Raw genomic sequence first — 26,465 nt, 5'->3', positions numbered from 1 at the left:
CTTTCCCGATTACTTAGATACGCGGTCGTTTTGGCTAATATCCCTTTTGGTCCCGTAAATAATATCTTGATGTTATCAGAAGCCCCCCCAAGTAACGTTAAAGTCCTTTAGGGCTTTTGCACTTCTTGGCGTGCCGTCATGATGCGTCACATTAATTACCGCTCTGTTCCAGACCATTCATCGCGCGACAGGTGTCCTGGACACATAGATAGAGCTAAGTGGCGGCACCTTCTTCAGACTCTTTTTTTTCCTTTCTTCTTCATTTGCTAATTTTCCTTCGATTTTGCTTGCGTTTTTCCAGAGCTTTTCTTGCGTCAAGAATCTTTGAAGCTTCCGATTTTCCATGTAAGTTAACCTTCTTGTCCTATTCTTGTTGTCATCTGGGTTTTTATGAGTTCCTCCTCTGGTTCTACTACTGAACTCTTCGATTTGACCACTTCCTCTGAGCCTTTGTTTAGTTGGACTTCTTCCGAGAGCTCTAATTCTTCCGAAAGCACCCCTAGTTGCGATTTATCCGAGTTACGCAATACGGTGAGAGAGCGTAGGAATCGTCGCCCCCGTTTAATTGAAATCTAGGACCCTTCCGCCGCTCTAGCGATAGACCCTAGGAGCTTTTCCGGAATGGAGGCTTCCCCTTCAACCCCGATTAGAAAAAAGAAGCCTCGCGCGGAGATCACTCCGTCTCGCATGAGTGCCGCGGATCTTGCCGATTTGGCGGATCGTTATCCATGGATTAAAAATTATGAAACCAAATTGGCAGCTGCTCATCAACGACCCGCCTATCTCCCTAGGGGATACCTTTCTGTATATAGGAGTCATGTGGAGAGAGGATTCCGCCTTCCTCTTCCCCAGATTATGGGGGATATTTTAGAGTTCTTCGGGATCACTGTCTGCCATCTGCATCCAAATGGCTGGTTGGACATAGCTCTAGATTGTTTTTAGCTTCGAATCTGGGGGTAACTTGTACTCCCCGTGTCTTCCGATCTCTTCACAAGCCTTCGAAGCGTTAAACCGAATCTTTCTTCACCTTTGTCAAATTCAAAGGTTATTCTCCTTTTAGTGATAAGATGTCAAACGTCCATCTTTGGGACGAAAAGTTTTTCTTTGTCAAAGTGGAAAAGAGCGAATCTCTTGGATTCCCATTAAACTGGAACGCTAAACCTCAACATATGGCTGGGGACTTGCGTATACTGACTGATAGTGATGAAAAAGTGGCGGATCTCATGAAGAGCATCAAAACATATGCTTGGACGTACGTCGATGCTATAGAATTCATGATGAATGACATTCCCCTGGTTCGCCGAGTGGGGGATGAGATTACTTACGTGAAGTTTACTCAACTTGGTGAAGGTACCTTTGTTTCTTCCTTGAACCTTGATTATTTTGTTGTTCCCTAGTCAGGGATTTGTCTAAAGCCAGTCGCGCCCTTGTAGAGAAGCGTAGAAAACAGATGGAGCCGGAGGCCTAAAAGAATGCGCAGGTGGCGAATCCCAGTAAGAGGGATAAGAAACGCCCTTTGGAGGGTGCCGCGAATCCCCCTAGTAAGAAGACGAGATCAGCCGTTGCTGGTGGAGAGAAATTGCTAGTGAATGCCTTGAAAGCCGGGAAGCCTAGGATGGACTGGTTAACTCCCAACCAAGAGCAGGTACGACCGCCTTACTTTTCTTGCTCCTTGGCTTTATAGACCCTGATCTTTTGCTTGGATAGGTGATCAAACCTGACTTGGGGAAATACTGGCTCTCCAAGTATGGTGCCAAGGGGTCCCTGAGGAACGAGGCGGTCGTGAATGACTTGGATGAAGCCATTGGCCAGCTTGGAGAGGTTCACGAGAACCAGACTAAGTTCTCTGGGTCTGATCATGCCAAGATGGGGAAAAGGGATCTCCTTTCAGTAAGCTTTTCTCTTCTTGTTTTACATTTTTGGATGAAAGTGTGATCTCCATGAGGGAGACTTTGTTTCTTAAACGGTCTTTTTATCTTGTCATGCCTATGCTCATATGCGTGCAATGAAGGCGGATCTTCTCTAGGGAGTCGCGGATAAGGCTACTATCCAGAGGCTGGAGAATGAGGTAGCAGTGGCCAATGCCAATACAGCTGCTGCCATTGCACTTAATCAGAAGAAGGATGACGAGATCCGCCAGCTGAAAGAGAAGATGGAGAAGGATGTTGAGGATCACAAAGCCGTGTTGATGAACACGGAACTTATAGCGGGTAGTCGGGCGTACTACTATGGTGAGAAGATCATGGCTTACGAAAGTGTTCAAGCTTTTAAGAGTTTTTTTTATTACTTTTCAAACATAAAAGTGTTCTTCTAGTGCATTAAATAGATAATAAAACATCTCCCAAGTTAAAATGAACTTGGGAGATGTTTTATTACCTTTATGTATAATGTCATATTACTCTAATTAATAAAACATCTCCCAAGTTAAACATAATGTACATAATAGTCTAATAAACAGAGATGCATCCCATCGTTTCCAGGAACTCCTGTGACCTATTAAATATATCTCATTAGCTTACTAACAGTGATATATTGATGCTCTTAACTTTTAAATCATACCCTTCAACTTTCCTAGCTTCTAAATCATATGCCTTTAATTTGTCTAAATCTCTACTATGTCACTTAAAAATTAAAAAATTAATTGTATCACTTTAAATAAATTTCAAAGGAGCAATCCAATTATTTAAGGGTTAAGGTATCAAAATAGGCCTATGGTTTTTGGGAAGTATCAATTTAGGCTCCATGTACAAAATAGCACCAATATAGGCTTAACGTTTAAAAAAGGTACCGATTTAGGCCTCGAGAACGGATTAGACACGTCATTCCTAATACTCGGTTAAGTTCTGATTTCTCCTTCCACGTACAATTGACAGAACATAACGGAGTAATATCAATGATGTGTCTCATTCCGTTATCGAGGCCTAAATTGAAACCATTTTTTAATCGTTAAGTATGCATTGGTGCTATTTTATAAGTGGAGCCTTTCCTAAAAACCATAGACCTATTTTGGTACCTTATCCCATTATTTAACAATGAATGTTAAGCCTATATAATAAGGTATAACAAATTATTGGCATTCACATGAGGAATATATCATGTGAGGTGTCACTACACCATAGATGGTCTTTTGCAACCTAAAAGAGATGTGTTGCTTGCAATGTGTTGCACTTTTTATGATTTTTTTTGGATCTTTTACAACATGGTTTATAGAATGTTGCAAAAGACATTTCAAATTCACATAACTTTGAAATTTCAGAACACTAATTATAAAGTGTTGCAAGAGATGTGTCAAAATTGAAACACTTTTTTTTAAATAATCTTTCTTAATTCTGTTAGATACAAAACGACGTCGTTTTGTATATTTCAGAATTAAAAAAATAATAAAAATTAAAATTGTCTTAAGAGGGAAAACTTTTGTGCTTGTAAAATGAGGGAGGGAACAAATATTTTATTTCCCCCTAAAATTTTAGTTTCCTTGTCCTTCTGTATATCTCACGATCAAAAAATCAAAACCTAAAAAATACTATCGTAAGAACTTTCTCTCTCAAAGTTCTCTTCTCTCTCAATGCTACTCTCCATGGCTTTCCGTTTCTAAAATTTGGTAGAGACAGCCACTCCGTCCTTGCTGTTGAGGTTTTCGGTTAGCATGCCTTTCAGTTCTTCTCTCGAGGTAATCTTTGATTTCCCCTTTGTTATTTCAGCAATACAAGTTCGGCAACGGTATTTTCACAATGGTTAAAAAAGCTTGAAGTTTCTGGAATTTAATTCAAAATTACCTTAATTCTTTTTACTTTAGTGAACATGTTCCATATGAATTTGGTACTTTGTGGATATTGAAACCCAGAACTAATTTAAGGGAAAACCTTCTCCTAATTAGAGCTTAATATATCCCTGAATTCGTAATTGCCATTTAAATTATATACTGAATGAAGTTATGATTTCAAGACTTAACGTATCCCTAAATTCATATGGACTAATAGTTTCTCTGTATGGAGATATAGATTACACCATTAGAGCTTGTGGACTTGAGTTTTATTCTACTGTATTCTAGAAATTTTCGTTTAGGTGGAAAGTAAAGAAATCCAACACAATAAGTTGCTCCATGTGTGAAGGGAAATCAACTTTTTCCATGAAAGGTTTCTTACTTGTTTTGTCAAATTTAAAATGGGTAGAAAATAGAACCTTATGGAAAGTGAAAGCTTAAATCACCAGTATTTTGATGTTGTTCAAATTGGCAAGTTTGTGGTATGATAAAATCTTTGCATGAGTTGTTGATTAGGAGTAATATCCTTTGTCTGAGGAGTTTGGAATTTGATACGTGCTCATTTTTCATTTGTTATTTGCTGGAATTTGTACTTGCCACGTATTAGTATAGTATGACTGTCTCGACTTATGGAAAACTCAAAGAGAAAAAGGTATTAATTTAACAGAAAAAGTTGTCTAGGTGTTAGCTTGTGAGTATTTGAGGCCATTAGATAAGAGAAGAGGCTTTCTTGACTGCTGGCTTGAAACTTGGCTTTCCTATAATGATATGGATTACTCCATGCCTTTACCATAATTTCTCTTTTTGTTATCTTTCTTGAAACATTGATTAAACTTTCCTCTTTTAGTTAGCATTTAATTTCTTTCCTTGTCCGTGTCAGGACCATCTACTCTATGGAATCGACAATAAGGATTATAGTCCCTTTAATATGCTAGTTGTTTTGGTGCGCCTTGTGTCGCTCAGGCTCACGGCTGAGCCTTGCGACTAGGCTCTAGTACCCCTTTGCACCTTAGTGCGTCTTGCACCTTTCACAACTATGGAATTCAGTTCATTCTTGTTCCCATCGCCATCCCTTAGAGTCGCTCATTGTTCAGGTCTTCTAACCCGGTTCCAGCATCTCTAGACCGGGTCGTTACAAATTTTGTTTCCATGGTGAAATCATAAGTCATGTTGCAATGAATTGTGATCTGTTGATTAATTATGTTTAACTGCACATGTTCAATTGGGATGCTTTCAGACTTCAAATGTCTAATAATAACCGGTAGTATTGATAGGCCAACCAATTAGCTTGATGTTGGCTTTAATATGCTAAGGCCTCCTTAAAACCAAATCTACATCCAGGTTCCCCCCATTGGGGTTCTTTTTATCTTCAGCATGTTAACCTTTGACCCGAACGACCAAATGTAATGAGGTATTCTCAGGTCCAAAATGGTGAAGCAAATGGCAGGTTTTCATTCTCTGGCCAGACAATTTAAACTGAACTTTTTAATAGTCAAATGTTTGTCCTAAGCATTTTGTACGAGGGAGAAGAGAATCTAAACTTCATTTTCCATGGCTCAGTTTAGTCTTATGAACATAGACAATGTGCTTTGAATAACCAATCCAAAATATGGATTTGTATCCTAGGACATTGCATAGCCATGACCATCAATCCAACGTTCTTTTATCAAGAAAGCTCAAAGAGAAAATAAAACTAAATAATTGTTTATGCTTGAAATTTCCAGAATTTTTTGCCCAAAGTTTTGAGAACTAGTACCTGTTCATGCTTCAAATTAATTGTAGAAACTGAGGTTTACTTTATGCACCACTTCAAACTAATCTAATCATGCATGGAGCTTAACAAAACCAATAGATTTTATTTCTCTTGGTCTCCATTTAGCTTTGTCACACACATCTAAGCTGTAACACTAAAACTGCCAGATTGTGCTAGTGGAGGTATTCGATAGATCTCTTGTCTCTCTTTTTGGGAAGTTGCGAAAAAAGGTTTGTCTGTTACAATTTTTAAGCTTACACTAATTACTTGAGATCTTTTCACCATTAGTTTTAAGATATATGCCCTTTGTCGAATTTAATAACAGGGTCTTGGCTTGTTGGCTTTCAAAATTTACTTCAAGTAATTTTGTTCTTCTTTTCAATATATTTGGTAGAATTTGCGCAAGGGGGCTATAAACCTTGTGTTCAGGCTTTTGGAGCAGATCAGTTTGATGGGCAAGATCCTAAGGAGTGCAAAGCCAAAAGTTCATTCTTCAATTGGTGGTATTTTTGTATTTGTGCAGGCACCATAGAAGCACTGTTGGGTTTAATCTACATCCAAGACAACCTTAGTTGGGGTCTTGGATTTGGAATACCATGTATTATGATGGTCGTTGCACTTATCATTTTCTTACTTGGAACTCGGTCATATCGCTTTAGTGTCAAAGCGGAAGAGAAAAGTGTGTTTCGAAGAATTGGTCAGGTATTTCTTGTAGCACTTAGGAATTGGCGAACTTCCCCTTCTGCGATAGCTTTGGAGGAAGAAGCTCGTGGAACCCTGCCTCACAAAACTTCTGAGCAATTCAAGTAAGAGAATAACCTTTTTGAAAATTAAAAATAGAAGTGAATTCAAATACAACATGAAGTTTAAAACATTTTAATATTTTGAAAACTTGTTCTGCAACATGACAATTGAGGATGCACATCTGATGAAAATAATAGATGCTCAATCATATGTTCGAAACATGAAGACTCATATGGATATTAAAGTATTCTATTATGATGTTCTAGGCTGTCATTTGTCAAGGAAATACTTGAGTTGATAGATGAAGCTTTTGCTGCATTTAGAACTTACTATATTAAATTGTACTGTGTCTTGTATATATAAAATTAGAAGGGATAAGGTACCAAAATAGGTCTAAGTATCAATTTAGGTTCAACATTCAAAATAACACCAATATAGGCTTAACGTTTACAACATAATATCAATTTAGGCTTAAAGTTTACAATATAGCATCAATTTAGGCCTCACGTACAAAATAGCACCAATATAGGCTTAGCGTTTACAAAATAATACGAATTTAAGCTTAACGTTTACAAAATATATAGAATTTAAGCTAAACATTATAATTAAATTAATCATATTATATTCTTTCCTTATTTTGTACGTGAGACCTAAATTGATGCTATATTGTAATCGTTAAGCCTAAATTGATATTATGTTGTAAACGTTAAGCCTATATTTGTGCTATTTTGAACGTTGAGCCTAATTCAAATACCATATTCAAGCAAACCATAAATTTCAACTTCATTTAAATTAAAATCAAACTACAAACATGAACTGTAACCCAATTTACCCATTGAACCAAATATAATTAGGTTGAACACTTGTGTTTTATTTTATTCTGATATTTTGTTTTCTTATGTTTAAAAAGTGAGTTGGCAATTAGCATGCATAGGCATGAAGAATGCAAGTACAATATCTAGAATTCTAAACGACCTAGACAAGAACGTGTAAAAATTGTAGACTGAATCATGGACTATTAAATTCTAGACTGAATCATCAATTGTTAGTTACCTGTTTAGTGGATCCTTGAGTCTGTCCTGTTTTCTATTTTCATTTTTATTTTCTTTTCTTTTTGTTAGTCTTGTTTTTGTTTTATTTTAATTTCCAAGCTTACCAAAGAAACAGGGGAAACATTGTTTATAGGTTCATAAGACCTACTTTGGTATGATCACCAACTACCTAATTTTTATTTTTAACCCTCATATTTGATTTTGTCAAAGAAATAGCAGGCTAATAAAAAATGTTATTCAAAATTTCATCAAATATAATTATTTTTGCTGAATCTTAACAGAAACTTCCTTGGTAGAGTTGTGCCTTTCAAATCTTAGCAGAAACTTAATCCAAAGGCTTTTAAGTTTGAGGTTTGGTAGAGTTGTGCCTTTCAAATCTTAGCAGAAACTTTCTTGTTCTGTTCTGTCCTGGAGAACTGATGTGGCTAATGCAATTTTGCTTTTTTCCTCACATTTAACATTGGGATGTCATTGCCTTGGTCTTGTCTTGTGGGTAACACAATCTTGCTTATATTAATTTTGTTATTCCAAGGAGGTTGATGGAAAAACAGTCACATCTGTTGGACCTTCTTGTAGTAAACAATTACATCAACCGAGGCATAAAGGAATGGGGTCAATTGATGAATTTTTAGCTTTACGGGAATGCCAAAAAATTGCTCAAGTAGAAACTGAACAAGAAAATGATGTTGCTGAATCATCCTTGCCCCAAACTGATAATCAAACAATCGGCAATTCAAAAGGTAAAAAATATTTTCTATATATAATATTTAGAAATTGTGGTTCAATCATGGCTTAATATATTACTTGGGCAATATGTAAATGATAGATATATCAGAGAAAGCCTAGAGGACGAATAAAGATGGATGTTGTCCATATAATGAGGTATGAGGAATGAAAGGTAATTATGTGCCACTTGATTGTGACTTGTTAAATTATTCATGTAACTCATTTTTTTTATAGTCCACAATTGAAGAGATGTGTTCGTCTGGAGCAAATAGTGAGAATGTTGAGTAGCTTATTTGTGGTGACACATCACATGGACTCTCTTGGCTTATTGGCAGACGTGTAATACCTAAGAAATTGAAAGAACAGTCAACTGGAAATGTTTCTGATGCCTATGTAGAGGAATTAATAAAGATAAAAAAAAACCAATTGCAAGGAGAAATGGAGGAGAAAGTTATCAAACTTGAAGAAGCAATGAAGGAGAAAATGAAACGAGTGGATTAGAAAGTGAGGAAGAGCTTGACATTAATCATAAACAAATTGGTAGAAGTTAATCTCAATCTCAACATTGATATTGAGGATATATATGGTGGCATTTCAAATGAAAATAAGAATGCTACTGTCTTTTCTAAGGAGTTTGAAGAATATGTTACATTATGACTTTATTATACTTTTGTTTATGTGTTTTGGATCATTTGAGAATTTTAAATTTCATTGTTAACATATTGGCATATTATGGATTTGTAATTGCAATTAAGGGTTTTTTTTTTGCTATTATTTAAATTCAAAAATTTCTTTTAATTTTTTTAGTGTTGCACGAGTTAAAGATTATGTTGTATATATTACAGTGTTACATTAAAAACCGTTAAAATTTCAAACAAAAAGCGTTGCTATGAACATAATATAAAAGAGTTGCTAAAAAAATGTTAAATTAAAGAGTTGCTTAAAAAATGTTGCAAATTGTATACGAAAGAGTTGTTTGAAACAATAAAATGTTAAATTAAAAAGTGTTGCAATTATATATAAAAAGAGTTGCAACTAAAAAACAATGTTGCATAAAAATTTGTTGCAAAAAAGTTCAAAAGTGTTGCTTATAATTTTATTCGATAATAGTGTTACTTGTTCTACGATGTAGGCAACACTTTCATTTAAGTTGCTATAGGATAGGAAAGTGTTGCCACAGATACGTGTAGCAACATTTGTATCGATGTTGCTAAAAATGTGAAAAAATGTTGCTTAAGACATCTTTAGCAACGTGCGAAAAAGCAACTCTCTTTTCTGACAAAAACTGTTGCCAAAACTTCTTTAGCAACACAATAACGACTTTAGCTAACACTTGTTTGGTGTTGCAACAGACCATCTATGGTATAGTGTGTGTTTACTCAGGCAAAATGTGCATTTGGTAGCCGAGTTATGAAAAGTCAAAATATGTGGCACTAAAAGCAAAAGCAGTGATAGCGCGGCGCCTAGGTAGAGTTTTCTTACGACGATTAAATGTGTATTGCGGTGAATGTGCTATGAATATGGATGTGATCTTTTAAATGTTCTTAGCTCTACTAGACACTACGACTACTTAGGGGCAAGTGTACCCCGTCGTATCAAGTAATAATCCGGTTAAGACCGGGTATCGAATCCACGAGATTTATAACTGCAAGTATTAAACGACTCGGTTTTATACGTTATTTAAGCGGTGAATACTTTGAGTTGGTGTGAGACACAACTACAAACTACTCCTAACCTATTGGTGACACAAATTTATGTAATGGAAAACTCCACGGAGTGATATGGGTGACGATAAGTTATAAATATAATGAGCAATGACTCCGAGTATATCCGATTGACGATTTACTCTTGCAAAGACGACTACGTGTAGTTTGACCGACCCGTGAAGTACTTAGACTACGTGGTTCCTAGTCAAGGCGTGTCTAATGCTGGGGATCAGAAACTAGGGCCCGTAAGTTTCGTGGTGTGTCAATTCCTACGGTTTCTAGTTTGTCACTTCCGGTAAGGCAACACCTATATGAATCCCTAAAGATAGCCCGAATGTCGTCAGAAATCGTGTTCCCCTACACAATAGTCAATTATGAGTATCAAAACAAGCAATAAACATCAACACGTATACAGAAACGGAAATTGCAAATCATATATTATAAATATGGAGAGTAAGAATATAGAATACAACCAAGCCTAGTACATAGGATGAGATCAAAGCTAATTAGCAAGTAAAGAGGGAAGAATCGGCCATCGGAACTAGCCAACCGGACTCAAGGCCGTCTCTTAGGACTTAGAGGTGGAACTCTCGAGCTTGGTGATGAATGATGGAGCGGAACGTTGATGGAACGCCGGAATAACCGAACAAGCTCTCGAGGTGGGAGAGTTTTTATTACATAAACTGAATCTAAAACCAAAACTATACAACAACTATCTAGAAGAAGCAAAATGAAGCTATGTTCAAGGTAAGGTCCCTAAATGAGTGCTAGTCACTCTTATTTATACATCAAGCTAGGGGTAGAATTGTAACTTCACAATGTACAAGTATGGAGCAACATTATTTGGTGCAGAAATCCCATAATACGTCCCGCGTATGGTGATACACGCCCCGCGTATATGCCCATTCCGTCAGAAATCTCCTGCATGTGGACCAATTCCGTGTCTAATTGTCTCAAACACGCCCTGCGTAGCTGAAGTACGCCCCGCGTGTTTGAGTCTCTGAAGTTTTTACGTTGGAGAACTACCTTTTACGCCCCGCGTAAATGGTGATACGCCCCGCGTATGGAGAGTTGACTCCGGGAGACAATGCAGTCTGACTTTCAGGATTAGGCCAATCATTTCCGACATGTGTCATACGCCCCGCGTAAGGTGTCATACGCCCCGCGTATGCTGAGTCATTTCCACATGGTGCCTGCGGATAAGGCAATTATTTCTGACACCATGTTTTACGCCCCGCGTAAATGACGATACGCCCCGCGTAAATAATGATACGCCCCGCGTATTTGAGTAGATTTTCACTCCTTCCTCGTACCTGAAATACAAATTTTGAGAGCCGAGTTAGCTTGACGTTTTATTTTCTAATATTAATCAAAAATAGGGAAAATTAACCGAAAGTAAGGAATTTATTTTTATTTTGTTATTTTATTAAAACATTCTATTTTTGTAATTAAACTTATTTATTTCTTCTAAAATTAAACCGTAAATCACGCTAAAAGATAGGGACGAAACGCCCCTATCAAACCTCCTCGGACTGTGGCCATGAAATAGGGATTAAGTGGAACAGAATTGGTTTAAAGTTTTACTTGTCCTCAAGTAAAAGAAATCGAAAGACAAGGGATTGAGATAATTGAGAAACAAACCGAAGGTTGGTTTTACCAAGTGCGTGATTTCAAAGTTACGGTTTTATGCAAAGGTTTCGGTAAGTACCTACGCAAGCAATTGAGTACAAAAACTTATTTGAGACCTCCATGATTAAGTTTAACAGGCGATATTAACGGGAGCCGATCATTTTTTGAGAACTCGGTAGTACCTCACCAAGGATTTTCACTCTTACGCTCAATTTTTGGTGGGTCGCTGTTTTCGCACTCTTCTTTGCACTTACTCGAGATCATGTTGAATTTGCATTTTCATCCGGGTTTTTCCTCCTAGAATATGGTTAGGCAACATTAAAAAATGAACCCGTAGGGGGGTTGTAATGTGGGTGGCTTTTTTAGTGGTTAGTTTAAAGAAACTCGAGTTCAAAAATACCGTTTTGTGATTGCACCGTGTTTTTGTTTTGGCCTTGGCGAATTTTACAAAATATACTTCAAAATTGCTCGGGTGGAGCTTGAGAATGCCTTTTCTCTTTTATTGTATCCTTTGTTTCGATAGAGGCACAAAAACGACTTTTGAAAGCTTATAGTGCTCAATTGTTAAGGCCGTGGCTTACTTTGGATAATTCGGGTGCAAATTGATTTTGTCGGTATTTGGACAAGAGGAAAAAAGGGTTAAATGTTATAAGGGTGTTAGCAAAGAAGTTGGTTAATAAGCTCGAAGGGGTTTCCTAGTGGAAAATGAAAACGACAACAATAAATTAAGAAAAATTAGCCTAAGTGGGTTCAGTTTATCATCTATTGCCTTTTTACCCAAAATAAGTGTACTTAACCCGGTATTAGATGCAAATTCTATGAGTCGAGTGAAGTCAAAGCTCTCGAAAAATTGTGAAAGAATTAGAGTTCTCGTACGAACTCTTTTAGGCTCAAAAATACCTCACAAAGATTCGGGTTTAAATTGTGTACTATCAAGTCTTCGCTAAATTCTCAACTATCCCGTTTTTATTGCCTTTTTAAAGTTCATTATGGAGATGAAATGTTAGTTAGGACTCAATGCTTTTGTTTAGTACTAGCCTAAGCTTTTCATAAATTCCCTAACTTCAAAACCAAGACTAAAATTTCTCAATTAAACCATCCTTTGTGTTCCGATGTTTTTATTTTTAACGACAAATAACGGAACTTTAATTAATTTTCGAAGGAGGTGTAGCGTGTCGGAAGAATTCAAGAGTCAATAAATTTGTTTAATTATTTTGATTTTGATTTTTGTTTTTGTTAGTGCAAACCAAACTAAAAGTGCGGGGTTGCACGTCCCTCCGCGTTATTAAAATGACGCCTATTCCAAGGGCGTCGCAAAAAGAGAACAAAACAAAAACAAAAATAAAGAATGAGCTGAAAAAGGGACCCTTAAGGTCAGATCCTACGCGAGGCGTATCCCTGGGGGCGCCCCGCGTAGAAGAGGCTTTTTAAGTGCACCGGGGCCAGAGACTCAGATACGCGGGGCGCACGTAAAGGGACGCCCCGCGTGTTCCGAGCTCTGAGCCATCTTATTATGGAAAAGGTGGACCACGCGGGGCGTAACAGGGATACGCCCCGCGTGAATGTTATTAACTCACGCTAAAACAGAAATAACAAGCACGGTGCGCGGGGTGTATAGGTGTGTACGCCCCGCGTGGCTTATTCTCATTTGGATAAAGTGGGGGGTTTTTTTATTTATTTATTTATTTATTTATTTTATTTTAAAAGAAATGACATGCGGAAAATAAAAGTTGGGAAAGAAAACTCCCTTATTCGAGCTTGGGTTGCCTCCCAAGAAGCGCTACGTTATAGTCGGTGAGCTCGACTTAGCATTTCCTCCTAGGTGTATGCTTCCATTCGCGTTAGAAATGCAAATTCTTGAATAAACAATCCGTACCTACAAAACGAATTGTTAGCTTCAAAGAAATTTAACAAAAACCAAAAACTATATTTACAGAAATTATTGAAGAGTTTAGTTTGCTCCCTTTTTGACTCCTTTGGTAGTTCAAAAAGAGCGCAATATTCCGAGGTAGACGGAACCTCAAACTCTTCCAACTTTATTTCCATGGGTTCGCACACAGCCGGCTTATTGATTAGGATTTCCGGCTCCTCGCAGTTGAGACATCCTACATGACTTGGGGACTCCTCTTGAGAGGGCTCAATTAACTCGACCCCTACAACTTGACCACCCGGATTGGCGTCTCGAATTGATTCGTCCGCGGTTGAATCAATACGAGATGTCAATCTAGTGATTTGATTTCCCAAATCCCTGCAATATGCCTCATTGTTAGATAATCTTACTTGAATATCTTTAAGGATAGAGATTACCACATCAAATTGCGAGGGAGATTGTTGGTGCGAACATTCATCATCCATGAGATCGTCCCACAGATGACAACTATGATACCATGGAGAAGATTATTAGTATGAAACAAAATAAATTATTCACAAAAAGAAAGTAATATGTACAAATGCTTAGACTAACAATAAAACGTTTTTGTCTAATATTGTAAGAAATTATAAATCCCCGGCAACGGCGCCAAAAACTTGATAGCGCGACGTCTAGTGGTAGAGTTTTCACGACGAAATGTATATATTATGAGTGCGGACTCTATATCTATGGATGTGATCTTTATAAATTGCTCTTAACTCTACTAGACGCTACGACTACTTAGGGGCAAGTGTACCCCGTCGTATCAAGTAATAATCCGGTTAAGACCGGGTATCGAATCCACGGGATTTATAACTGCAAGTATTAGACGACTCGGTTTTATACGTTATTTAAGCGGTGAATACTTTGAGTTGGTGTGAGACACAACTACAAACTACTCCTAACCTATTGGTGACACAGATTTATGTAATGGAAAACTCCACGGAGTGATATGGGTGACGATAAGTTATAAATATAATGAGCAATGACTCCGAGTATATCCGATTGACGATTTACTCTTGCAAAGACGACTACGTGTAGTTTGACCGACCCGTGAAGTACTTAGACTACGTGGTTCCTAGTCAAGGCGTGTCTAATGCTGGGGATCAGAAACTAGGGCCCGTAAGTTCCGTGGTGTGTCAATTCCTACGGTTTCCGGTTTGTCACTTCCGGTAAAGCAACACCTATATGAATCCCTAAAGATAGCCCGAATGGCGTCAGAAATCGCGTTCCCCTACACAATAGTCAATTATGAGTATCAAAACAAGCAATAAACATCAACACGTATACAGAAACGGAAATTGCAAATCATATATTATAAATATGGAGAGTAAGAATATAGAATACAACCAAGCCTAGTACATAGGATGAGATCAAAGCTAATTAGCAAGTAAAGAGGGAAGAATCGGCCCTCGGAACTAGCCAACCGGACTCAAGGCCGTCTCTTAGGACTTGGAGGTGGAACTCTCGAGCTTGGTGATGAATGATGGAGTGCAACGTTGATGGAACGCCGGAATAACCGAACAAGCTCTCGAGGTGGGAGAGTTTTTATTACATAAACTGAATCTAAAACCAAAACTATACAACAACTATCTAAAAGAAGCAAAATGAAGTTATGTTCAAGGTAAGGTCCCTAAATGAGTGCTAGTCACTCTTATTTATACATCAAGCTAAGGGTAGAATTGTAACTTCATAAGGTACAAGTATGGAGCAACATTATTTGGTGCAGAAATCCCATAATACGCCCCGCGTATGGTGATACACGCCCCGCGTATTCCGTCAGAAATCTCCTGCATGTGGACCAATTCCGTGTCTAATTGTCTCAAACACGCCCTGCGTAGCTGAAGTACGCCCCGCGTGTTTGAGTCTCTGAAGTTTTTACGTTGGAGAACTACCTTTTACGCCCCGCGTAAATGGTGATACGCCCCGCGTATGGAGAGTTGACTCCGGGAGACAATGCAGTCTGACTTTCAAGATTAGGCCAATCATTTCCGACATGTGTCATACGCCCCGCGTAAGGTGTCATACGCCCCGCGTATGCTGAGTCATTTCCACATGGTGCCTGCGGATAAGGCAATTATTTCTGACACCATGTTTTACGCCCCGCGTAAATGACGATACGCCCCACGTAAATAATGATACGCCCCGCGTATTTGAGTAGATTTTCACTCCTTCCTCGTACCTGAAATACAAATTTTGAGAGCCGAGTTAGCTTGACGTTTTATTTTCTAATATTAATCAAAAATAAGGAAAATTAACCGAAAGTAAGGAATTTATTTTTATTTTGTTATTTTATTAAAACACTCTATTTTTGTAATTAAACTTATTTATTTCTTCTAAAATTAAACCGTAAATCACGCTAAAAGATAGGGACGAAACGCCCCTATCAAGCAGCAGGCCATCACTTCATCCTTCCTACTCCAATTTATCAATTCAAAGCCTTCAATTATGTCAATTCAAATGGGTCTCACACATTAAACTTAACCTTAACTCATTCTGTATTATTTCTAATCATGCTCATATCTTCCCAAGTAATAAAACATCTCTATTTTATTAGGCCATTATGTACATTATACATACAAGTATTTTATTAATTACTGAACTTCGGAGATGTTTTATTTCACTACAAGAAAACAGCTTGTTAGCTACCGCAGCTTTGGTAGCTGATGCGGTAGCTAAAGGCATTTACCGACTGAATTTATATGGATACCGACCAAACGCAATCAGTCGGTAACGGCTTAGTCGCTGGACAAATGCCGACCGTTTCTTGAAGTTAGTCGCAGCCTATAGCGACTAAATTAATTGGTCGCTAAGTAGTCGCTATATTACTGACTATATTCTGCGACCAAATGCAGTCGGTAATGAGGAAAATGGACACGTAAGCGGATTTATTTACCGACGAATTTCTGACAGAATTCTGTCGGTAATGGGCAAGATGGAAACCTAAGCTGATTGGTTTACTGATGAATTTCTAACGGATTTTCTGTCGGTAATTTATTTGTTTGTAATTAAATCATTTATATATAATTGTTATTACAATTCTGATTATTAAATACAAATATAAATATATTTTAACCTTCACAATTACTTAACCACAATATTCATGAAAACTAAAAATATATATAGAAATAATTGATATTTAAAGTTTAAATATGTCAAAATACATAAAATAATTCACAAAATATCATAATCTAGGTTAACCTAATATGTTAGGTCAAAAATCTATATGATAAACTAAGAAAGTTAACCTATAAAGTTATGTCAAAATATATCTAAGAGTTAAATTAACCTAAGTTAGAGCTACGCTCTAACCTCTCGACAGTCGCCTGAAGATGGTCAATAGTGTTTTGGAGTTTGCTAATAGATGGGACTATTTGTATCTCCAACTCCGTCAATCGCTCCTGAAGTCGTATCAGATCAGTTGCATTAGCAGACAAGTGTATACCTTCTGTCAATTGCTCTTGCCTTTCACTTACTTGTTGTAGACGTGCTAATAAATTGGTTCTATCCGCATTGAAGCCATCAAGGCGTTCCTGCACGGTCTCAAGTGTGTTTCTTATCCCATCAATTTCAGTAGTACTAGCACTTACATTAGATGGACCAGCAGAACTTGAAGATGATGCTCTTGAATTTCTGGGATACCGATCATCATAATACTGTGAAGCAGCTGAACCCAATCCATAAATTCCCCCACCCCTATTAATACCTCCAGCAGCCTCATAGAATGCTTCAAGTTCATTAATAGTATTTTGAACTTCCTCAGCAGCTTGTTCAACTTCCTCAGCAGTATTTCGTTCAACTTGGGTAAGACTTTCATATTTATCCTATATAATACATTTAAAGAAACAAATTATCACATAAACAATATATAAAGAGTTAAATATTATCATTATGCATACATTATTACTCTTACTTGGATTTCTTTACACCGATCATTCACAAATGTAATTCCATCATGTTCCATTGTGTGGGAATGCAAGAAGAACTGATCTGGATTCAAGGGCTTACCATACTTTTTAGCCTGCATTACCAATCAACATAAGTAGTATGATATAGATCATTTAGATACATCTGAGTTCCATAAAATAGACAAATTAAAACATACAAAACTAAATGCTTTTGATAATATTAAAAAGAGCAGATAGTCTTAGAATCTTGCAATCATAAGTACATTGAGTCCTAACACTTCTGATCTTCAACCGCCAAATTTTTTTTTTGCCTTTAATCAAGCTGATAAATGGGAAAAGTCACCAACCTAAATATGAACCCCTAAACCCAAAATTATAAACACTAGAACCTTAAAATTTATCACAATGCATCATCCTAAATTTTGGACACTAAAAATGCTTCATAACTTTAAAAGTTAGAAAATACAGCACTTCAATTCCATAGTTACGCAGTTCTGTTTCAAGAAATAATAGTGCTTAACCAACATCAAAACAGTAGCATTCACTGCTGCCCCAAAAAACATTCACTTTAACATAACACTTTTAATGTAATTCATCTAGCAAATGAGAAGAACTTGCAAATAGATAAACTAGCAAATGGATATACCAAACAACAACATTCACTGTTGCCCCAAACATTAGCAAATAGATTTCATTAACTTAATTAAGTGATATTTCAAACAGAGATGATACTAGAAACATTCATGTAAGCAGCTAAAATACATCAGAATACTTACAAGTTTTTCCGCAGTTCTGTAATGAGATACTGAACCTCCCGTGTGAGTACTTGTCGCTTTTCCAGATTTTCCAGCCCTGACCTTTTTTGATCTTTCACTTTTTTTCCTTAAAGGCCCTTGAATTCCAGACCTGCCACCAAGCCTCCCATGCCTGTTTAGTGCACCAGTCAGGCATTTTTTTACTTTTTCGGAGTTTGTGCATAGCATCTTTATATCTTTCTTGGAATTTATAAAGGAATGCTCGCTTCATTACATCATCAGAATACACCGAAGAGTCCCATACACAATCCTTCTGCATATATTCCATAATTTTTATGTTCAATGTGAAAATCAAATAAATAATAAAATGAGTATATTGTTAATTTGATACTTATAATACCTTAAACTCCTCCCAAAATCTATCTCGAGTAGATTCTGGAAACATTTTGTACTCATTTGCGACCTCCTGTGGATATTGTTCGAAGATAGACGTAATCAATGATGAAAGGTGGGCATCAACAATCCTACATCACATGAAACAAAATTGTCAGGTTAGAAATAAACTTATCTTAATGAACTAACACAATATCCAACAAAATAATACGTGATTTTTTATTTACCTGTTTCGAGGTGAAAGCACCACAATGAATTTGTTGTTAGCATCTCTAGGAGCATCAGAAGTTGTTTTCCTTCGTGGTCCCGGGGCTCGACGTGATGTGGTTGAACTCGGAGTGGAACCTTCGCCGGTGGCAGAGCTCTCTGGGACAGCAGCCGATGATTATAAACAAAATATAAACTTTAGTTTACATATATCAAAATACATATATATATATATATATATATATATAAGGAAAAGGCTAAAGATACATGATCCCGATGTAGAGGTACGTGAATCCAACGGTCTTGACCGTGATGATGAACCGATAGGTGGAGGAGGTGGAATGGACGACTGTGAAGGAACAACAACATGCATTGTAGACGGATTCAATGTCTGCGGATGTGATGGATTGGATGGGAGTGTAATTGGGCCACATAATGATGTTGGTGGAGTAGAAGGCTCTCGTGTAGAGGAAGATGTCTCTTGTCTAGTCGAAGGATTTGTCGACTCCAAAACAAGCGACTGCAAGTAAAGAGGGACGCTGCTACGGGAAAACCTCTTATTGGTTTTCGATATCCCTTTCCCTTTATCAATATGTGCGTTACGACCTCTAGGTGAAACCATCCTGTCATGTAGAACATAATATAAAGTAATCTTAGCAAGACAAAATTGAAATTCAACAAACACGAAATAGAGACTAGAAAACAAATAAAAAAAAAGTAAAGATGCAAGCAGAAATAAGATGAGCATTTGTAAATGGAAGAACATAGAACAAAGAAAATAAGCAAATCTCAGCCACTAGTTAGGTAAAATTACATATGAAATCAACATTAAAAACTTAATTTGATTGAAAACTAATCACTATCATTGTCACTAAAATCGATTTCATCACTAAGTTCAGCCTCAGTATCTGTTTCAAATGTAGCTTCTTCTTCTCCTTCTTCTTCACTTAGCCCTGTTGGAAACTCAAAATAAGGATCAGATTCATCGTTCAAAAGAACATCATCATTATTTGAAACTTCAACTTCAATTAATTGAGCTTCTTCTTCTTGAAATGCGTCATTGCTAGAGGCAACCTTATTCTCCGGTATGTCAAAGACCCCTTTAGCTTTAACACTACAAACGACAACCCAATCAGCCTTATCACGCTTCAAAGAAGGATATGGAGCGAAATATACTTGTGTAGCTTGCAATGACAAAATGAACGGTTCATATTTTTTAAAATATCGCTTCGTATTTACTTCAACAATGTTGTACCGATCATGAACTCGAAAACCAACATTTGGTGTAGGATCATACCACTTGCATTTGAATAATCCAGTTTTTTGAACCGACAAACTAAGGTAAGAAACTTGTATTATCTCGTCTATGACTCCATAATATTCAATACCATCTCCAAAGACACAAACTCCATTGTTAGAAGTTGTTCGATTACCACTATACGTTGTTGTGTGAAATCTATAACCATTCACAAAATAAATATTGAAGGACGTCGCCATTCGAGACGGTTTAAAAGCCAAATTGGCAACACACTTGTTCTCAACGACATTATTTTGACACTGCCAAAATGAATGAAAATTGATATCAATAATAAGAACTTATTGATGTATATACAAAAAAGGGCAAGTTAACTAACACTTACAAATTCTGAAAACCAATTGGCAAAATTTTTGTCAATATCTGATTCAATGGTTGCATTATTAGCACCGGGGTGTAGACGTTGCAAATGATCCTTATATAACCTAGTATATATATTTAGCAATTGAAGGCATATATATGAATATTTACCAACAATGTTGAATTGTAAATTAAAAAATGTAAGAAACTCACTCCACATATGGTCTAACTTCTGCAGAATTCAACAAGACATAAGAGTGAATTGCATCGTGCTCCTTTTCATCCAACCATCTTGTTTTATCAGGTCCAGCGTGGCGACCATTATAAGAGAATATCATCAAATTCGACTTATCAACAACACCATCATCGCCTCCATCATCATTGCGAGGGACTTTGCGATGGCGTGTGTAGACTTGTGGCTCAAAGTAGTATGAACAGAAGTTGGATGACTCTTCTACTAGATACGCATTGCATATTGAACCTTCAACTTGTGCTTTGTTTTTTACACTTTTTTTCAAGCGACCGAGATATCTACATATCAATGGAATTTAGAATGACATTAGAAAAACAATGTGACATAGGAAATTCGAGTTGAGAGTTATAATACCTCTCGAATGGATACATCCATCGATATTGAACTGGACCAGCAACTTTGGCTTCGTAAGGCAAATGTATCGGAAGATGCTCCATTGAGTCAAAGAATCCCGGTGGAAATATCATTTCCAGTTTGCAAAGAATGATTGGGATTTCGTCTTGTAAATGCGCCATATCATTAACTTTGATCACATTTGCTGTTAAGTTTTTGAAAAAACAACTCAACTCTGTAATAGCTTCCCAGACTTTTTTTGGAAGATTCTCGCGAAGTGCAATCGGGAGCAAACGTTGCATGAACACATGACAATCATGGCTCTTCATACCGAATAACTTAGCTTTTTTATCATCAACGCATCTTCCTAAGTTTGATACATAACCGTCTGGAAATCTCAACAGCTTAACCCAATCACACACTAACTTCTTTTGATTCTGACTTAAAGAATAGCAAGATTTTGGGTATATACCAGTGACAGGATTCTTCAGAAGTTCAGGCCTATTACAAAATAAACCAATGTCCTCACGAGCTTTACCATTATCTTTCGTTTTACTATCGATGTTCATTACAGTATTGAAAACATTTTCAAATACATTTTTCTCAATGTGCATTACATCAAGATTATGACGGATCAGATTAGTTTTCCAATAAGGAAGATCCCAAAAAATGCTTCTCTTCTTCCACCCACAATTTCGGTTAGATATTTGCTTGTTCACATTTTCTGAATCAGGATCAGTAACTCTCAACAAACCTAACTCTTGTATTTCACAGAAAATCTGTTGGCCACTCTTTATAGGTGGAGGGCACCTTCTCTCAACATAATTACGTCTGAACTTAACCTTGTTATTTCGGTATGTATGGTTCATAGGCAAAAACTTACGATGATTATCAAACCATGAGGTTTTCCGACCGTTTGGCAATGAGAAAGCATCTGAATGTTCCATACAGTAAGGGCATGCATTTTTTCCAGCTGTAGTCCATCCAGACAACATCGAGTAAGCTGGAAAGTCACTGATAGTCCACATCAAAGCAGCTCGAAGTGTAAAGTTTTGCTTCAAAGAAACATCATAAGCATCAACTCCATTCTCCCAAAGATTCATTAGCTCGTGTATCAAAGGTTGCAAAAATACATCTATCTTCTGCTTCGGGTTATTAGGTCCTGGAACTAAAGCCGTCAGAAACATATACTTATCCTTCATGCACATCCATGGAGGTAAATTATATGGAGTAACAATGATAGGCCATGATGAATATTGTTTACCAGACTGTCCAAATGGTTGAAATCCATCGGTACACAATCCCAACCTGACATTACGAGACTCAGCTGCAAATGACTCATTCGAATGGTTGAAGTGCTTCCAAGCCTCTGAATCACATGGATGACACATCGTTTCCTCATCACAAACATGGTTGTGATGCCATCTCATATGCTCAGCAGTCGCTTTCGAAGCAAATAAGCGTCTTAGCCTCGGAGTTAGAGGAAAGTAAACCATCTTTCTGAATGGAATAAGCTTGTGTTTCCTCGAACCATGTCTCGGCTTGAACCTCGCGTGCCCACATACCTTGCAAGTTAATAAATCATTATCGTCCTTCCAGAACAACATACACCCCTGCACACAACAATCTATTTTTTCAACCGGCAAACCAAGCCCCTGAATTAGTTTCTTGGTCTCATAAAAGTTTTTTGCCATTTTGTTACCCGATGGTAATGCTTCGTGGATTGCCTCCAAAACGGAGTCAAAACATCTTTCAGTCATATGGTTCTCAGACTTGATATTTAATAGTCGAGCCATCATCGACAAAACTGAATGGTTTTCACACCCATCATATAGTTCTTCGTCCAAGGAACGAAGCATGTCAAAGAATTTTCGAGATTCAGGATTGGGCTCCTCTTCTGTCATTTGTGTCGAAAGTTCAGGCCCAATAGCATCATACACACATTGACGAAGAGGACTAATTGGATCAGGGTGCTGGTCATATACTTGTTCTTCAACTTGTCTAGAGGAACTACTGTTGTACGCTTCACCATGATTAATCCAATCCCAGTAGTTAGGAAGAAACCCATACTTATACAAATGCACCTTGCAATCATTTGGATGTTCGAAACGTCTATTCGCACACCTCGTACAAGGACACCGGATATGATCATCGTTCATGAATCGTGGTTTAGTTATTGCAAAACCCACAAAATGAGCAACCCCGTCTACAAATTCTCTAGTTAGCCTCCCGTTGCTCATAAGTCTGTTATACATCCACATTCTATCATGACGAACCATTTTGTTCAACCAGTTAAGAAGACCTATAAAAGCTCCTTAAAAGCCTAATTAGAGAAGAAAATAATCTATACTATGACATCACTCTATGGTAGAGTAGAGAATAAATGAGCTGCCTAAAAAGCCTAACTAAAGAAGAACATGATGTCCTGTAATACGGGCCAGCATCATTCACTGCTGCCCCCAAACAGCAGCAAAGTTGCTGCTAAGCAGTAGCTTCATGAAATCCTAAGCATTTCCATTAACTCAGACTTAATGAAATCCTAAACTTTACTAAAATATGACACAATTGTCAAAATAACTAATGATTTATCATCTAAATATTTTCATATCTAATTAGCAAAGTATAAGAAGAAAAAGACTAGCAGTTAACACAAATAACAAGACTTTTTCAAACCAAACAGACTAAAAACAGGACAAAGCCCAACCAATATTGCAAGAGAGAATTAGAAACTACATGATGCAAAGGTGCATAAATATCAGGGAAACAACAAGTGCTATAATTTATAAGACTATCTCCAGAAAGTTAAATAGCAGTCATTCTCACCCTCGGCCACAGATGGCATGGAATAACTCCTTTTCTAGCTATCCACCATTTTCACAATTTAACTGGTCCATCTTGTTGGAGCATACGCTAGTCCTAATACATTATATCTAGATGTTGTCCTTAATCGTAAGACAATAATATGTTCTATTAATTCACTGATCTATACATTTTGGAGGGTATATTACATTGATCTATACATTTTGTAGGGTATATTACATGGACAACTCTTTAACTAGTTGACTCTGCAGCATTGCATTCATAACAACTTTTTCAAATAACAGTGGACGTATGTCTTACCAAATTAAATTTTGCAATATAGTGATCAGAACTTATTCCAAATCTGATGATCACTTGAATACTATATTACCTACTATCCTGAAACATCTCAGAACTTCTAAGACAAAGCTAGCCAAGGACAATATTCAATGGAATGCTCTACAAAAAGTATTCCCTAAACATTAGAAAACTGCATAAGATGGGATAACCCTGTCTTGACAACTGTTTTCTTTGTTTTACTAAACAAGAGGCAGGATTTGATCTATAAACTAAATGACTGCCCAAACAAGAGTTTCATTTCAAAAGTACACTAGATAAGAAGCACATGGAGATCAACCAAATAACTACAACATCTCCGGGCAATCAACACCATGTAATTTCTCACCAAAAACTTAATTTCATCATTTGTAAATTCCACATTTGTAAAAGATGCATCAAAATCATGAAAAAAAAAGAAAAGAAAGAAATCAGAGGCTGACAAAAAGAAAGAGAAAGAATCCCCAAACTGAAATCATGTAAGCTAATACAGCAAATAATAACCAGCCCCCAAAACACAAGTGCAAACACAAAAATTAATTTACTAAACAAGAGCAAACACATAAATTATAAAAGCTACACATCCTACAGTTCACATATAAACACTTATTTGTCAAATTATTTACTAAGGATGAAAAATAACTAAAGAGAATGAGCTTACCTCCAACAATTCCTTACAAAACAACCTTACATTCCTTGCCCTGTGTTCTCAAGTTCTATTTCCCTTCATCCATTAAATCGTTTTATGCTACCAAGTAGAGATATCTCCAAGAAAATAAAAATAAATTAGTATTTAATATGATTCATTACAAAAGCTTAAGCCAGAAAGAACAACTACAAACCTTCAACCCCATGAGTTAATCGCAGAAGGAGAAAATAGCAGAAAAGGAAGAGCTAAGAAATCCAGTCCTTCATCTGCTTGCTATGACTAAACTAAATGACGATTGGAGAATGAAGCTTACTGAAAGACGATTTTATGCCCAGTTGAGGTAGTCGGACGAAAACGCAAACACAGAGAGAAAAGAGAGAGGTTTAGGGCTTTTGTTCTTTTTCAATTTCCAATCGTAGAGAGAAAGAGAGAAGAGAGAGGTTTAGGGTTTTGTCTTTTAATTTAATATAATTTCTATTTTCTTTTAATTTTTTTTTTTATATATCAAGCGACTAAGAAAGTCGCTGCATAAAATGTACAGTCGGTACAATGGGCGCCAATTTTGCCGCCCACTGTACCGACTAGCAAAAACAATAGGCGACGAATGTAGTAGCTGTTTTAGCGACCATATTTGATCCGATCGCTAAAAACAGTAGCTAACAAGCTGTTTTCTTGTAGTGTTTTATCCCTACTGTTGTTGGTATACTGCGATTTTATTGAATATAGAGTTGTGGAAAGGATCCGAGTCTATGGAAATATTAGTTTATGTTAACTAATGTATTAGTCCTCACTTTTAGCTTACATTATTGTTTTTGTGTTAACTTTGGGTTTTTGATCCATTTAGAAATAAGGATTTGTATTAAAATATTTCTTTTATTTTTATGCTTGCACTTTTGTTTTTGTTTTTTCTTAGTTGATGGTTGTATATATCATATTCATTTCCATAGAGATTCTGCATCACTAGGACCTATACTAATAAGAAATCATGTGTTTAATCTGTAGATTTATAGATGTTTGAGATAAGAGCTTATTTTAACGTTATTCTTTAATAAATAGGAATACCAATTTCTCAACTAAATAACTTCATTTTTGTTTGAGATAAGAGAACTGCATTATGTTGAATTTGTCAAATAAAAAAGTGTGGGATGATGCCATGTAAAAATTTATGAGTTTGTCAAAGAACTGCATTATCTTGAATTCATTTTTATGTTTCCCTCATAAATCCATCTTTTTTAGATCATACATATAAAAAATTCATTCCAAATTGTGCAAAATGTAATGTAAAATTTCTCCAAAAAAACAAAAAGAGAAACAAAGAGTTCACAAGCATCTGGTCCATCTCTCTACATTAAATACAAAAACATATATGCTTTTGAATTTTCAGCATAGCCCACAAAAACACTTCTCAAAGCCTTTAGTCCTAACTTAGTTTTCTTAGGATCTGAGACCTTGTAATATGTAAGACAGCCCCACACCTTAAAATAACTTATACTAGGTTTCCTTCCCTTCCAATTTCATAAGGTGAAACCTTAAATTTCTTAGAAGGTACTCTGTTGTATATATAACATGCGGTTAGCAAAGCTTCTTCCCACAAATTAAGTGGCAAATTTGCATTAACAAGCATTGCATTTAGCATATCCCCTAAAACACCATTTTTCCTTTCAACCACTCCATTTTGTTGAGGTCTATAAGGAGCACTAACCTGATGTATAATTCCACTAGATTCATAAAAAGAAGAAAATTTTGTAGGAAAATACTCCCCACCTCTATCACTACATAAAATTTTGATTTTCTTATTCTTTTGTGTCTCTACCATGGCTTTTTAATATTTAAACATTTCAAATGCTTGATCTTTTGTTTTCAATAAATAAACATAGGTAAAACGAGAACTATCATCAATGAAAGTTATGAAATACCTATTACCTCCTCTAGTTA

The 26,465-nt window shown here is 36.6% G+C and overlaps 3 protein-coding genes and 1 long non-coding RNA gene across 4 annotated transcripts; 1 reads left to right on the top strand and 3 right to left on the bottom strand.

The window, feature by feature from the left end:
- The first annotated feature begins 1,169 nt into the window (after positions 1-1,169).
- On the top strand, positions 1,170-8,787 carry LOC136229769 (protein NRT1/ PTR FAMILY 5.10-like). Its single transcript, XM_066018662.1, has 7 exons — positions 1,170-1,295; positions 1,708-1,890; positions 2,027-2,210; positions 5,812-6,322; positions 7,889-8,052; positions 8,139-8,194; positions 8,273-8,787. The coding sequence occupies exons 1-6, from the start codon at positions 1,170-1,172 to the stop codon at positions 8,156-8,158; spliced, it is 1,188 nt and encodes a 395-aa protein (XP_065874734.1). The 3' UTR covers positions 8,159-8,194; positions 8,273-8,787.
- A 7,614-nt stretch (positions 8,788-16,401) lies between these two features.
- LOC136229406 (uncharacterized) lies at positions 16,402-18,703 on the bottom strand. The gene is made up of 5 exons (XM_066018165.1): positions 18,566-18,703; positions 18,346-18,469; positions 17,967-18,258; positions 17,196-17,303; positions 16,402-17,106 (listed from the first exon to the last, which is right to left on the bottom strand). Exons 3-5 carry the CDS (start codon positions 18,171-18,173, stop codon positions 16,567-16,569), a joined length of 855 nt encoding a protein of 284 aa, XP_065874237.1. The 5' UTR covers positions 18,174-18,258; positions 18,346-18,469; positions 18,566-18,703; the 3' UTR covers positions 16,402-16,566.
- A 327-nt stretch (positions 18,704-19,030) lies between these two features.
- Positions 19,031-24,979, bottom strand: LOC136229407 (uncharacterized). The gene is made up of 3 exons (XR_010689100.1): positions 24,724-24,979; positions 24,543-24,646; positions 19,031-19,168 (listed from the first exon to the last, which is right to left on the bottom strand). It is a non-coding gene; the product is annotated as an uncharacterized lncRNA (long non-coding RNA).
- LOC136229405 (uncharacterized) lies at positions 19,175-24,532 on the bottom strand. The gene is made up of 4 exons (XM_066018164.1): positions 20,768-24,532; positions 20,374-20,691; positions 20,186-20,285; positions 19,175-20,102 (listed from the first exon to the last, which is right to left on the bottom strand). The coding sequence occupies exons 1-4, from the start codon at positions 23,023-23,025 to the stop codon at positions 19,398-19,400; spliced, it is 3,381 nt and encodes a 1,126-aa protein (XP_065874236.1). The 5' UTR covers positions 23,026-24,532; the 3' UTR covers positions 19,175-19,397.
- Positions 24,980-26,465: the final 1,486 nt, after the last annotated feature.

The sequence above is a fragment of the Euphorbia lathyris genome, chromosome 5 (genome assembly GCF_963576675.1).
Source record: "Euphorbia lathyris chromosome 5, ddEupLath1.1, whole genome shotgun sequence".
In the NCBI taxonomy this organism is placed as follows: Eukaryota; Viridiplantae; Streptophyta; class Magnoliopsida; order Malpighiales; family Euphorbiaceae; genus Euphorbia; species Euphorbia lathyris.
This window is presented reverse-complemented; position numbering and strand designations above follow the sequence as displayed.